Source organism: Rhamphochromis longiceps, linkage group LG17, assembly GCF_057381845.1.
Source record: "Rhamphochromis longiceps isolate RC_006_pf linkage group LG17, R_longiceps_female_GT1.1, whole genome shotgun sequence".
Taxonomy (NCBI): domain Eukaryota; kingdom Metazoa; phylum Chordata; class Actinopteri; order Cichliformes; family Cichlidae; genus Rhamphochromis; species Rhamphochromis longiceps.
Window position 1 is genome coordinate 42,106,378 of NC_140573.1, and position 12,799 is coordinate 42,119,176.

Here is a 12,799-nt window from a genome sequence, read left to right on the forward strand (position 1 = left end):
AACCTGAGTTTAGCCACAGCAACGCCTTCTTCTCTCTCTGCAGTACTACTGCTGCAAGAAGAATGGGTCTGACAGCGCCTCCATCTCTCAGCAACACTTTGCCTGTAACGCCTGCAGTGTCTCAGGCCTGGACGGACCCCCGCTGTCCCTGTCGCCACCGGTGCCGCCCAAATCCTACAAACCCACCAAAACCACCAGGGGGCGACGCAGCTACTGTCCCACCTGCTCACCCTACGACTCGCCCTTTTACATCCGCACTACAGATGAAATGCGCAACGGTGGCGAGCGCATCACCTACATGCCCACGCACTATGACAACCAGGCGCTGTCGATGCCGTTGCCCGCGGTCCGAGGCTCCCTGCTGAGGGAGACGCAGCGAGGTCGGCCTCCTGAATTCTACACCAACACCCGCGCCATCAGCACCGAAGTGTGACCACCCCCTCCTCTCTAACGAAAAAAGAAGAAAAAAAAAAAAGAAAATTCCTCCTTGACCTTTGACCTTTACACACACAGATTCCCCTGTGTTCCCTTACACACACCAGCACCACCACTAACACAACCACTAAACAAAAACAAAGGCTGGCTGTTTGTGGAGATTCCTTTATCCCGTTTGTTCGCTGAGAAGATGAAACTGACTATAAAGAGTTCCTTCCTTTATATTCTTAAATTGTACATTTTCATGCTCACTCAGAAAGTAATAATTCTGCGATTCACAGTAGATTAAAGTCCCTAAACCCTGAATTAAGGGTGTGGCTAAACGCTTACACACTCCTTCACTGTCGACTGTTTCCGTGTCTTTACCGACCGAGGGCTATTATGGATAAGTTGTGGGATAATTTTTTTCATGCTACATATCTTCCCAGTGACTGCCATGAAGTAATATAAAGAGGTAAGTAGCAAGTATGAAGCAATTTTATCACAATTGCAAGAAACGATGCCCCGTGTAGTCCTGGGAGGCGTTCAGGTAACGTTGAGGAGGCTGGACGACTGGAGATTTCTCTATGCAAACTACCGCAGCTCTTCATCTCCTTTCAGCGAGTTTCATGTCATCGGTGATATTGTGAAGGGGGTAATATTGGGATTGCTGTGCCCAGCAGTGAGGTGTGATGCTGAGGCACGTGTAGATAGACACGCTGTGAGCATTTAGAAACGGCGGCAGCATTAAAGCTCGAGCTTCCCCTCTGATGTGGAAACCTGTGAACGAACAAAGGATGCCTGAGCCCCCCGAATGCAGCAGTGGGACACGTGAAATGGACTGAATGAAATTCTCTTTACTGACAGAAATGCAAAAAGTTTGAAATGTAAATAGTAACCAGAAAACGTTGGTGACAGAGGGGGAGCGATGCACGCTGGGTGTTTAAAGAGGGATTTACTGATTCGTGCTGTTTTGTCTACGCACTCTTCCTGCTCTCAGAATGATGCAAATATCCACATTCATTGACATTCATGTTGTTTTTCCCCTGTATGGTGAGAAGGTGTGCGTACGTCCTTTCACAGTGCTCCTTTTCTACATGATGCTGTGTTGCTTGCGATAATATTTGCTGTTGTTGTTTTGATATCTGTGTGTACAGCAGGGGTCGGAGGCCTGAATAAGCAGAGCAAGAAACCTGTGTGGGGTGAGAATGTTGGAGAGATCCAAGTATTTAGGAACAAAATCAGATGCACTTTTCTAACCTCTCCTCCAGCCGTGCATAATCAGACTTTATTACCAGCTTCTTAATTACTTTTTCATAATTAAATCAATTTTAACTGCAGTGCCATTATTATGCTGTGCATATTCAACCTTCTGAAAGAATTGGTTTTCTCCAGATTAACTAACACGAGCAAATAAAGAACTAACAGCATATGTACAGAGGTTTCAGTCGGTGGAATGAGCTGAACGACGTGGACATGTCGCTGCCGCTACGATAGTTTTATTGTCATTATTCAATTATTTAGACATTGTATTACCTGCTATCTATTTTACTCTTTACTTAACCAGTAATCTTTGAAAAATATTAAAGAAAATGATTTTTAGAGATGTGGTTAAAACACAAATGAATACAAAAACGGTGTTATTTAATGGTGTTAACTTTTGACAAATAAAAGATTTGTAACTGCTTAAATGGACTTTTTGTGTGGTTATTCACACACACACACACACACACACACACACACACACACACACACACACACACACACACACACACACACTATTAGTTAGTTACTGAATACACATCTAAACTGTGCTACATTTGCACATCTTGCTTGTCTTTGTCATGTCTCGTCTATAATATCCTGCCAATAATTTGAACCTGGTTTTCAAAACCACTGCGCACTTTGTCTCTGTCCTGTCTTTGTTTATCGTACAGTTAATATTGTATAGTTATCATTATAGTATTGTACAGTTAGTCATTAGTACCTTTTATCCCTTACTTTACCAACATTCAGCACGTTATTTATTTGTATTTTCTAGTTTTATATCTCTTGGGGATATATTATTATATACTTATAAATGCACCATGGGGGGCTTAGGGTGAAGCAGAATTTCAGTACTCTGTATACTGTCCATACTGCTGTATTGACAATAAAGCTCTTGAATCTTAAATATATATACAAAAGTTTCTTTTCATATAAGGCAGGGGTGTGGCCTGTATATTGACGTGAAGAAATCTAATGCAAGTGCCTTTTTTTTTGTTAGGGAGGATTTGTTGGTTGTTGAGTGCGAAGTGCTGCCACGTGTGAAAGAGAGGACCGATGACTCTATGAACACTACATTTTGGGAAATATTTGTGGCTGTTTTCTTGTTTGTTTTGTATCACTTGGACACTAAAGTGACCCTCCAATGAGACGGATGTGCCAGCAGCTCATTTAAGTCTGAGACTCTGATAAAGGAGACAGACTTTCTTGTAATTTTTAAAAAATATTTTTCTTTGGACACTGGCTGCTTTTTCACGAAGTTATTGTAGCTGACCACAGGACTCAGGGGAAGAACCAGGGTTGTATCTACACAGAACAGACGACTTGGCAAAGAGTTTTGTTCACATTTCTTTAGTTGAATCTACAAAAGCTACAGCAGATGAGCAGTATCCAAAAGTCACGTCAAGTCAATAGCAAACAATCCTGAAAAGACCTGACACAGGACCTTAAAGATGCATCTGGCCCTTCAGTCGATCCATCTGTTCACTGAAGCCTCGATGGAAACGGTCTCAGTGGAAGGGCGACAGTCAAGAAGCTGTTTTTAGGAAGGGAAAGAGTGAGGAAAGGTTGAGATATACCAAATTACACAAGAGCTGGACTGTAAATCACTCAGCACAACAGGTCTTATGGAGCGATGGATTCAACTTTGACATTTTTGGTTCTAAATACTTGTTGTCAGTATATCTGGAGATCAGGAGAGGAGAGAGGTACAACAGTGAGTGCCTACAGCCATCTGTAAAACATGCTGGACGCTCTACATCTCAGCCAGTTATGTTCACATCTTTTTTTAAAAATGATGGAATTATGGACTCGGAAAAGTTACCATGCAGCATTTTCTGAGAAGCATCTGATTGGCAGCAGTTTCATTTTGGGTCATGACTATGATCCCAAACACACTGAATGCAGTGAAAACATACCTGGATACAAAAACATAGAGCCTATAGACCTCAACGGGATTGAAACGCTTTTATGTGTAAACTTTGTTTTTACCTTAGCTTATTGTATTTCTGTGTATTATTGCATGTTTTTAGTCAATCGCTGCTTAAAAAAAATCATATATTTATTCATGCATGCTCAGCTCAGAATCAGTCGAAGGTTTAAGGGCAGAAAAGAAAATGAAGCTTTCAGTAACGTTTTTAATCATGAGCCGCTCTGACCACATGAAGTTTGACCCCCGGGTAATCATTGTCATGAGGCACACAACCACTACAAGATAAAGTCATCAGTTTGCAGAACAAAGTCTTTATTTAGTCTCAGTTTCAGTCAATTGTAACCACGTGTTTAACAAAAACAAAAGTTTGCTTTTATTTTTTGTAATATGGCAATTTTACACGAACGAAGGACGTATAAATATATACAGTTTACTACAGCCAGACTATAGGAGCACGGCGCATGCGTGAGATAACGCTAAAATTCCAAACCGGAAAGCGAGTGATTCATCTCAAACACACACGATCTTCGTTGCAACTCCAGCAGGCAACTCTGAGGCTCAAAACAAGTAAGTTGACAGCTCTCTTATCAACACTTGTGATCATCGCACTGTCACGTTTACCTTCACAAACTACACGAATGGCGCTTTCCTTCTCCCCCCCTCATTTTCCCTCCGAGTAGTGGTCTGAGTGTGTTGGACTTCGAGCTGGTTAGCGTTAGCCAAACTTAGCTTTAGCTGTTATATGTAGCCTGTCACGTACAGGTACTGCAATGTAAACCCTGCCTTCACCTTTTTGACAACTGGCTACTTGTCTCGAGTTGTGCTGGTGACAAGTTTGTGTTCGTGTCAGCGTGGTGTTAGTGGCTCTGTGGATAAGTTAGCCCGCCTGTCGTTTGCGCTCAGTTAGCTAGTGAAGGAAATCTGTTCGCTTTACAAATGTGTGTTTGACAGCAGCTGAGATGCGTTTCTGGCGTAATGCCATGTCGATGTCGTTCAGCTGTCGTTAAACTGCTGTTTGAAGAAGAAAGCTGCCAAGTATGGCGAGCTAGCCTGCGGTGGTGGTGATACGGGCCTGTAGTCATCATCGGTGAGAGGAGCAGTAACAGTTTACTGCAGTAATTAACGAGAGAATTTCCCCTTAACACGGGAGAAAACATTTCTGAGTGTCAAACCACAAACACTGCCAGGTGAAGGCGGTGCAAAGATCTCCGAGCCAACACCTGAACGTGTCTTATTCAGAAAGCTTTAGCTAAGTGTTCAAACTAATGTGTCTGTACTTGGTCCCAGCTGCTGTTCCCCTGTCTGTGTATCAGCTCCAGGATGACATCATCAGTACAGGAGACGTGCAGGACTTTATCCACAAACCGCAGCTGGATGTGTGAGATGGCGCTAGGGGTTTAAAAGATGTAAATGATAAGGGTTTGCTCTGTGAGAGAACACGGGGAGGAGGTGCGATGATACTGCTGTTTTCTAGTTGGCAACATGAGAGGAATATCATGTTTCGTGGCCAGCTGGAGAGGAAAACAAGTGAAGTGGTGTGTCAGTGTTTTCTGATTAAAGGCAGCACGGTAGCATGGGGGTCAGCCTCACAGCAGAGCCAGGTTCTAACCCTGGTGCCTTTCTGTGTACACTCTGCATGATCTCCCTCTCTACTCTGGCTTCCTCCCACAGTCCAAGGACAGGGACTCGGTGGGGTTCGGTTGATCGGTGATTCTAAATGTGAGTGCAGCTGGTCGTCTGCCTCTCAGTCCTGCGACACACTGGTGACCTGTCCAGTGTGGACCCCGTCTTTATGCTCCATCCTCCCCAACAACCCTGAATTGGATAAGCAGAAGAGAACGGATGATTAAGGAAAGAGCCGGGCTCTTTACTACAAAGGACATCTAATGCCTTTGTTTGTAATTCTTTGCAGATTCACCAGTGAACTCGTGGGTGCTGCTGTGTGAAGCAGCTGATTATCACGTCCTGATATGCATTTTTATTTTCTGTTGTTTTTAGCTAGATCCACGTGTCTCCTGGGACTGGACTTGGCTTCATCATTGTTATTGTGATACAAACGTCCGTTTTTCATGTGTTCCTGTAAAAAGCGTTGTTTCCTCAAATACAACGTTATTGTCCCGTCGTCCGAGTCAATAAAGCCGCTTTTACTGAGTACCGGGGAACTGCACATAGTTCCTCAGATTCAGAGTAATTCCCAGTTGGAGTTAACAAAATATTTTGGGGTTTTTATTTGCCACGTGGGATGTGTGGAGTCATCAGATGGGAGTCTTTATGGGGAAAAGACTTAACTAGGACAACCTGTAACAGAATCTTTTTGGACGTACAGGCACACACGTATAACGTGATAACTGTCAGATTAATCAGTGATAAAAAGATTGTAAAATTTTATTGACATGGAGAAAAACGGGTAGTATTTAACAACAATCAAGCTTCTGTATGCTTTAACTGGCGTAGGCTGTTAAAGCATACAGTAAACTGGAATAAACAAGTGACAGGCTGGGCTTTGTCCCTGGCTTCAAACCAAGGGTGTTTCTTTGGCTTACTTTAAAAAGTGTTTTAACACAGCGGCCCTGAAAGCTAACCAGTATAACTGGAACAATTGGCCCTTTAGATTTACTAAAAAGCTCTTGATGTGCTGCTGTGATGTACAGTGTTCAGCACATGTTGTCTCAAAGGTACACTGAAGTGTGAAACCCTGAACGTCCTGCGTGCTGGTTGAGGTAATTTTGAAAGTGCTATAAACAAAAACGTACAAGTTGCATGAAAATAACTGTGGTGTCAGACCTAACGGGAAGTGATTCAGTGACAGGTGTCAGGTGTCACTTTCACCAGCAAACTCCAGAGCTCTTTAACTTAATTTTGTCTGTGTGGAGATGTCTCAGTCATGTTCAGATGTCAGACCTGGCTCTGGTTACTTGTATCAATGAAATCAATCAGCTTGCCCTGCTGGCCTTACAGGAACATGGATACAGGGAAATGAACTATTTGTCAGTGTGAATGCCACACCCAAATCCTAGAAAGAGACCACCTGGTCAGACACGAGACACCTGTCCAACACGTACCCAGTTAGCAGTTTTTATATGCTTGATTATAACACAGGTGCACTGGCTGAAATGTAGATGCAGGCAAATGACTGCACGTAAAGGAAACACGGCTTATCTGCTCTTAAAATAGTAACCCTAACCTAACCCTTTCAATGTATTATGTTTTGTACCAGGTTAACAGGTTTGCTGTGGTGCAATGGCAGGTTTATTCAGCGCGCTGATGGCACTTAATCTTTCTGTCAATGACAGGAGGCAAAGGAGCAGACGGCAGGTTGGCCACGTCGTCTAAAACACAATAAGTTATGCGATGGAGACATGTTGCAATGATAGCTGCAGCTAAAGATGCCAAAACACATGGAAGAGCTGGGATTAGACGAAGCCAATCCTCAAATGAAGTGTCACGAGTGTTTGTGTCCACCATCCTCCAGGACGTGGGGTCAGGTCACACGCTGTAGATAAAAATGTTGTATCTGCGACAGAGCAGCAGGGTCCTCACTCACCCTTACAGACATATTGTGGCTGGTGAGCCCAGCTCATGTGGGCGCAGTCTGTCCAACCCACTGGCAACTCACAGTTTCCATGCAGGCAGTTGTTGGTATCATCCGGGACAGTGCTGAACAGGCTGGTAATGACTGGGTGCAGATTTCTGGAAGGGACGTTTCAGCCCGAGCAGAAACGGCACAATGTGTAGGAAGTAAGGTTTGAAATGACCAACTGGCTTACTGATCTAAAGTTAGATCATGATTGATAAATTAGTCAGCAGTCATAAGCTTTTTTTTTTTTTTTTTTTTAACCTCAGAAGCTTCTTAAATGTTTGGGTTTTATTTATGAAAGATTTTGTTGACAAATACAGGAGAGTCTGTGCTGCTTTGTCTATACCCGACTGTTTGTGTGGAGCATGCAGACTTGTACTTGCACAGTGATGATTAATAGTGTGTGATTCAGCATGAGTAAGTCCGACACAAGCAAAGGAGGCTTTTGCTATAAATGACAAACTTTCTCAGTGCTGTCTGTGTTTCACTGGTTCTTCTCACTGCAGCTACTTCCGTAAGCCAGTCGATGGGAGTGTCGTCTGTGCTTTGTGTAACTGAATAAGTCTGAATGGAGCACATGACCCTGTTGCTTTTCTAGTGCTTGCTTGTGTCTGTGTGCACATGCATGTATGAATATAATTTGCCTGGGTTAGCGTGAATGAGTGCCTTCTGTCTGCATGTAATCGTTTCACTCTGTGTGAATGAATAACCTCTTTCATTACTATGACGATGTGCATTTGCCAATTTGAAGGCTTGGGTCCACCCTGCACCTCGCCCCCGAGCCCCACAGTGTCATCATAAATGCAGCAAAACCCCGCTAGATACAATAGATTTAAACGATGCATTGGTGTTGGGTTTGCCTAAGGTGACGTCTAACTTTATGAAGTTTAAAATGATACAGAAAAACACATGCAGGTTACAATTATACAAAACAGAGAAAAGTTTCAGTTGCATATTTAAACTAATGAATTTTATGCTGTTTAGCTGCAGATAATAGAGCAAATGGTTCACTGATTCCCAAAATAGTTTCCTTTTTGGGAGTCAAGTGTGACCGGCTGTTTTTCAGCTCGGCCTGACTGCTAATGAAGGTGTTACCTTTTATGTAAACAGTTGCACAAGCGTAATTGTGCGCTGAAGAATGCAAGTGTGTTATCTGCGCTTGCATATAACCGCATATCAACGAGCTCTGCATGTGGCATGCTCCTTTGTGTTGTTCAACAACTCCCAGGGTGTGACATGCAGGGCTGGCACAGAGGTCCAGACTGTGTTTGTGGGTGCTTGTGGTTAACACACGTGTCCACAAATGCAAAGTAAAAAGGGCATTGGATAGAAACGAATGCTAGCCTAACAAGAAGTAATCACCAGCCAGAGTAATCTGTTGTTTAGCTAGCAGGAAAAACTCAATTGTGCTGAATCACAGCCCATGAAGTTTGCTCCATAAAAGGGTGTGAGGGAAGTAGTTTAGAGATGACTGTCAATATTTCTTTGGTTATGACAGAGTAGTAGTGCAGCAGAAAGAAAGAAAGGGGCTGAATGATAAAGATGCCCGAGTTCAGCATGTTTGTCTTAAACATGTGGACATTAAGGAAAGCCCAACGAGCCCGTTCAGCTGCCAGCCTGGCCCGTCAGCGACGCTCTCAGTGGCACATGAGAGATTCAAGAGATTTTAATCACACCCCAAGGGCATGCAAACAATCTTAGGAATTTAGCAACTGCAGATCTGAGGTTAAGTTTACAGATTTTCCAAACTACTAGGCAAGGATTAAGTCAAAGATGATAAGGTGCCTGGATTAGGGTCTTGAAACTTTATGTCTTGGGTTGCAAAACTGTGGTTTCGTGTTGCCTTGTGTGTTTAAATGCATCGCAGGCTTTCAAAATCTAAATGCTGTTTACCAAACTGTAAGAAGAGCAGCTGAATGGTCTTGTGTTGCTCTGTTCGTTGTGTATGCAGGATACCTTCCTTTGGAGCTGGGCACACAGGAGGGAAGGGGAGAGCTTCACCCTGTTCTCCCTGGCCAGCCCTCAGGAAAGCGGCTAGCCATGGATGACAACTCCTCACTGGGCAAAGTCAGCAGCTCCACTGAGTCCGTGGCCACCGTCACTAGTGAGGAGTTTGTTCTGGTGCAGTCCAGCTCTGCAGGCTCACCGCAGGGCTCCGAGGGAAAACCAAGACTCAAGGTCGGAACCGCATATGGATGCAATTTCATATTTAACCGATTTCTTTTTTTGGCTGCCTGGAAGCTGAGCACATTTGAGCATCATTGTCCTTCTGGTTTTACAAATCCGCTTTTTGCTGTGCCTGGGTTATCACCAGTTTGATTAGTTTTATCCCCACTCATCGGGACTGTTTATACCTGCATTTGTATGTAATTCTGTGGATGTCAGCTGATTAAATCCGTTAAAGACAGACCTCTTTGTTTGGTTTGTCACCTTTGCTCCACCCCGTTTTCATCTCTCCTTGTTCCTCTTTAAACTTTCACATTCTGTGTTGCTTCTTTCTCACTAAGATGTCTTGGAATGGGAGTGAACAGCTGGAAAAAGCTATGGAGGAGGTGTTGGATGATGATGATGAAGTGAAGGTGGAGAAGAGCAATGTGGAAAAGATGGAGAAGCACAAGGAACCAGAGAGCCGAGTCCTACAGACCCAGCCTGCAGGTACACATTCAGGTCTGTTTTTTCCATTCTCCCAGTTAGGGCTGGGCGATATGACCCAAAATTCATATCTCGATATTTTTTTAGCTGGATGGCGATATAAGATATATATCTCGATTTTTTTTTTTAAAGCCATAAGTTAAGAACAAAAAGAGAGTTCTTAGTCACACTGTGTCCCAGATGTCACACGGGCACTTTTATTTACATACAGCATAGATGTACATGAAGAAATTACTCAAAAATAAATTATCAGCATTTATTAAATAATAATGGTCCATAAATAAAAGAAAATGTTGTTTTTGTGCATAACAAAAAGCTCACAATTGTGCAGTCAAAATGTAAACTAATAGACGCTGAGCGTAATAACAAAGAGACAGATTTCACAGCTGCACCACGTCTCTGAACAGGTGCCATTTGTGGTCCTTATACACACACAGTACGTATCACTCCGCGAGGCTCCTCCCCGGTAGCCGTAATCCTCCGACATCAAGCCGTGCAGCTCCGTAGCTTAGCAAAGTCATATTAAAACATTTTTTGACAGATTGCTGAGCGCTGTGTACCACATAAAATCGGTTCGCGGTCAGTAAGCACAACCAGAATTCATACATAAGGCGCACTGTCGAGTTTTGAGAAAATGAAAGGATTTTAGGCCGTGCAGCCCCTCCGGGCTGCATGTCGTTAGCACGGTTAGCACGGTTAGCTCGTTAGCGCGGTTAGCTCGCTAACACGTTGACGCCGTCCAGCCCCACGCACGGTAACTCGCTAACGGAGATTTTCCGCTTTCATCTTGTCATTGCCTTGTCATTGTCAGGTGAAGCTATGGGGGAGGCGGAGTTGTGTTCAGTGAAGGAGAGGCGAGGCAGAGTAACGTTGCGTGGAGACAAAAGTGGACGAAAGAGAGGCAAACCTGCGGCTCCACAAGTATAATTATAACGTAACATAGACTATATCGATATAAACGATATTGTCACATCTTATATCTCGTATGAAAATATATCGATATTTTTTAAAAAACTCGATATATCGCCCAGCCCTACTCCCAGTCGCAAAGCATTGATATCAAGTTAAGTGTATAATATACTGTAACACTGATACTTGGACATTTCCAGTATTCTCCTGAAAGGTAACTTGTTTAATCAAAACGTACCAATGTCATTGTTACTGGATGGATGGTGTATACGGTCGTCATGTTCTGTAAAGCTTATCTTTATAACGTCGTGGGACAGTGATTATTATTTATTGCAGTGATGTGAACACACTCAGTGTTTGTTCGCTGTAAACGCTGCAGAACAAAAGAAGTAATGTTTCCACATTCTTGCTTTGAAAACATTAATTTGTGTGCTGCACACACACAGGTGTGTGTATTCATAGCTGCCTACCCTAACCATCAAACATGACTGCCTAACCTAACTGTAACCCTGACACAAAAAACACATTTTGAGTCTGAAAAATGTCTTCAAACTTGTGTTAGCAGAATTTTGTCCCCATAAGGGCTGTCGGCCCCACGAGCATGGTAAACCTCCAATTGTTGGTCCCCACAAAGATATGTAAACACACACATCCAGTTTTAATGATATCAGATTAGCAAGGCTGCTATCTGAACTCTGATGTTGCTTTAACCATGTGTGCATTAGCAAGGACATTTTGCTTTGTACATGGAGGAAAGAAAAACTTTCGTTAGTAAAGAAATGAATATTTATTAACCTTAAATATGCTCTCTTAAGGAGAGGTCAATGAGTACAGAAGTAAATCAAAGCAGAGATATCGACTTAGGTGACGTTTTATATATTTAGAAAGCTAAAATTATTATTATAAATATATATTTTGAACTTTCGGATGTTGCCACTTCTGAGACTTTGACCCTTGATACTGATACTTTGGTTCAACAAACACTCTGAAGCAGTGTTTACACTTCCAGCCATTAGCTGACAAAGGTCCTTGTTGGAACACAACGTCAGGCTGGTTTTTAACCTGCCAGCTCCGTGGTGAAAAGCTCACGGGACGGCAGTGATGTTTAAAGTGTGCAGATTATAGTGCAGAACATTCACGACTGCTGGGTTCCTCGTTCCCTTGGCTAAACCACACGGGATTATTTCCATGCTTTGGCATGTCTTGATGTTTTGGCAGCCAGTGAGTGCAGGGACCAACCGATGGGCCACATTAAACATCTTCACTGACACCCACCTTACACGTACAAAACAATATTCAGTCCCATAAATCCATACTTTGTTCTTATTGTTTCGTTCATTTTCCAAGCTGCCAGTGATTCTGAAGCAGTGTTGCTGCACAGCTGCAGAGGGAGCGAAGAGGAATTGGTTTGCATGATGTAGCATAAGAGCCACTCAGCAGTGGAAGTCCAGCTGCAGCTTGCATTGTTCTGCTTCCTGTTTGCAGAGTTTCAAAGTTCCGGGTTAAGTCCTTTTAGAGAAGAACCCCCCCCCACCCCACAACTTCCTGTATCACTCTTCCTCACCTTCTTTTCATCTTTACTTCTTCTCAGTGTTTTTGTGGTTTCCTCTCTGCTATTTTTACATGCTAGTGAAACAGCTGTTATACTGACACGGGTCAACAGAAAAATAAACACCAAAAACCTTCATGTCCGTTCACAGAAGCATGTCCACCACCACAAAGCCCAACGGTCCTGGAGGAGGACAGTGTGCAGTTCAACAAGCTGTCCTACCTGGGTTGCACCTGGGTCAAAGCCCCTCGTAATGAGGCGGAGGCACAGAGGGCCATGGCCACCCTGCGAGCTGAAAGCGCCATCCCCATCCCCATCACGCTGCATGTCCCCTGTGGTCCTGAGGGCTCTGTCAGGTCAGCCAGACTGTACAGATAAGTGAGATGAAGTGAAACGTAGACCTAGTGATGAAACTCGTTAGAGGACGCTCCTGTTTATGTACATCACAGATGAATACATTTATAAGTCTGTGCTTTTACACTGAAAGTCTGAGAATGAATTG

The 12,799-nt window shown here is 43.4% G+C and overlaps 2 protein-coding genes across 9 annotated transcripts in view; both read left to right on the top strand.

Moving 5' to 3' along the window:
- fam163ab (family with sequence similarity 163 member Ab) overlaps positions 1 to 2,095 on the top strand; it is a 47,957-nt gene extending 45,862 nt beyond the window's left edge. For all 7 annotated transcript variants that reach the window (XM_085387424.1, XM_085387426.1, XM_085387422.1 and 4 more), the window contains one exon: positions 44 to 2,095. In XM_085387424.1, the coding sequence (XP_085243550.1) occupies positions 44 to 433 (390 nt within the window). In that variant the 3' untranslated portion in view covers positions 434 to 2,095. The remainder of the gene's footprint in view (positions 1 to 43) is intronic.
- Positions 2,096 to 4,050: 1,955 nt separating this feature from the next.
- The window catches only part of rabgap1l (RAB GTPase activating protein 1-like), a 97,591-nt gene continuing 88,842 nt past the window's right edge, over positions 4,051 to 12,799 (top strand). The window contains exons 1-4 of one of the 2 annotated variants that reach the window (XM_085386428.1): positions 4,051 to 4,177; positions 9,139 to 9,365; positions 9,695 to 9,854; positions 12,449 to 12,653. In XM_085386428.1, the coding sequence (XP_085242554.1) occupies positions 4,072 to 4,177; positions 9,139 to 9,365; positions 9,695 to 9,854; positions 12,449 to 12,653 (698 nt within the window). In that variant the 5' untranslated portion in view covers positions 4,051 to 4,071. The remainder of the gene's footprint in view (positions 4,178 to 9,138; positions 9,366 to 9,694; positions 9,855 to 12,448; positions 12,654 to 12,799) is intronic. The other variant, XM_085386429.1, reaches the window with a different exon arrangement.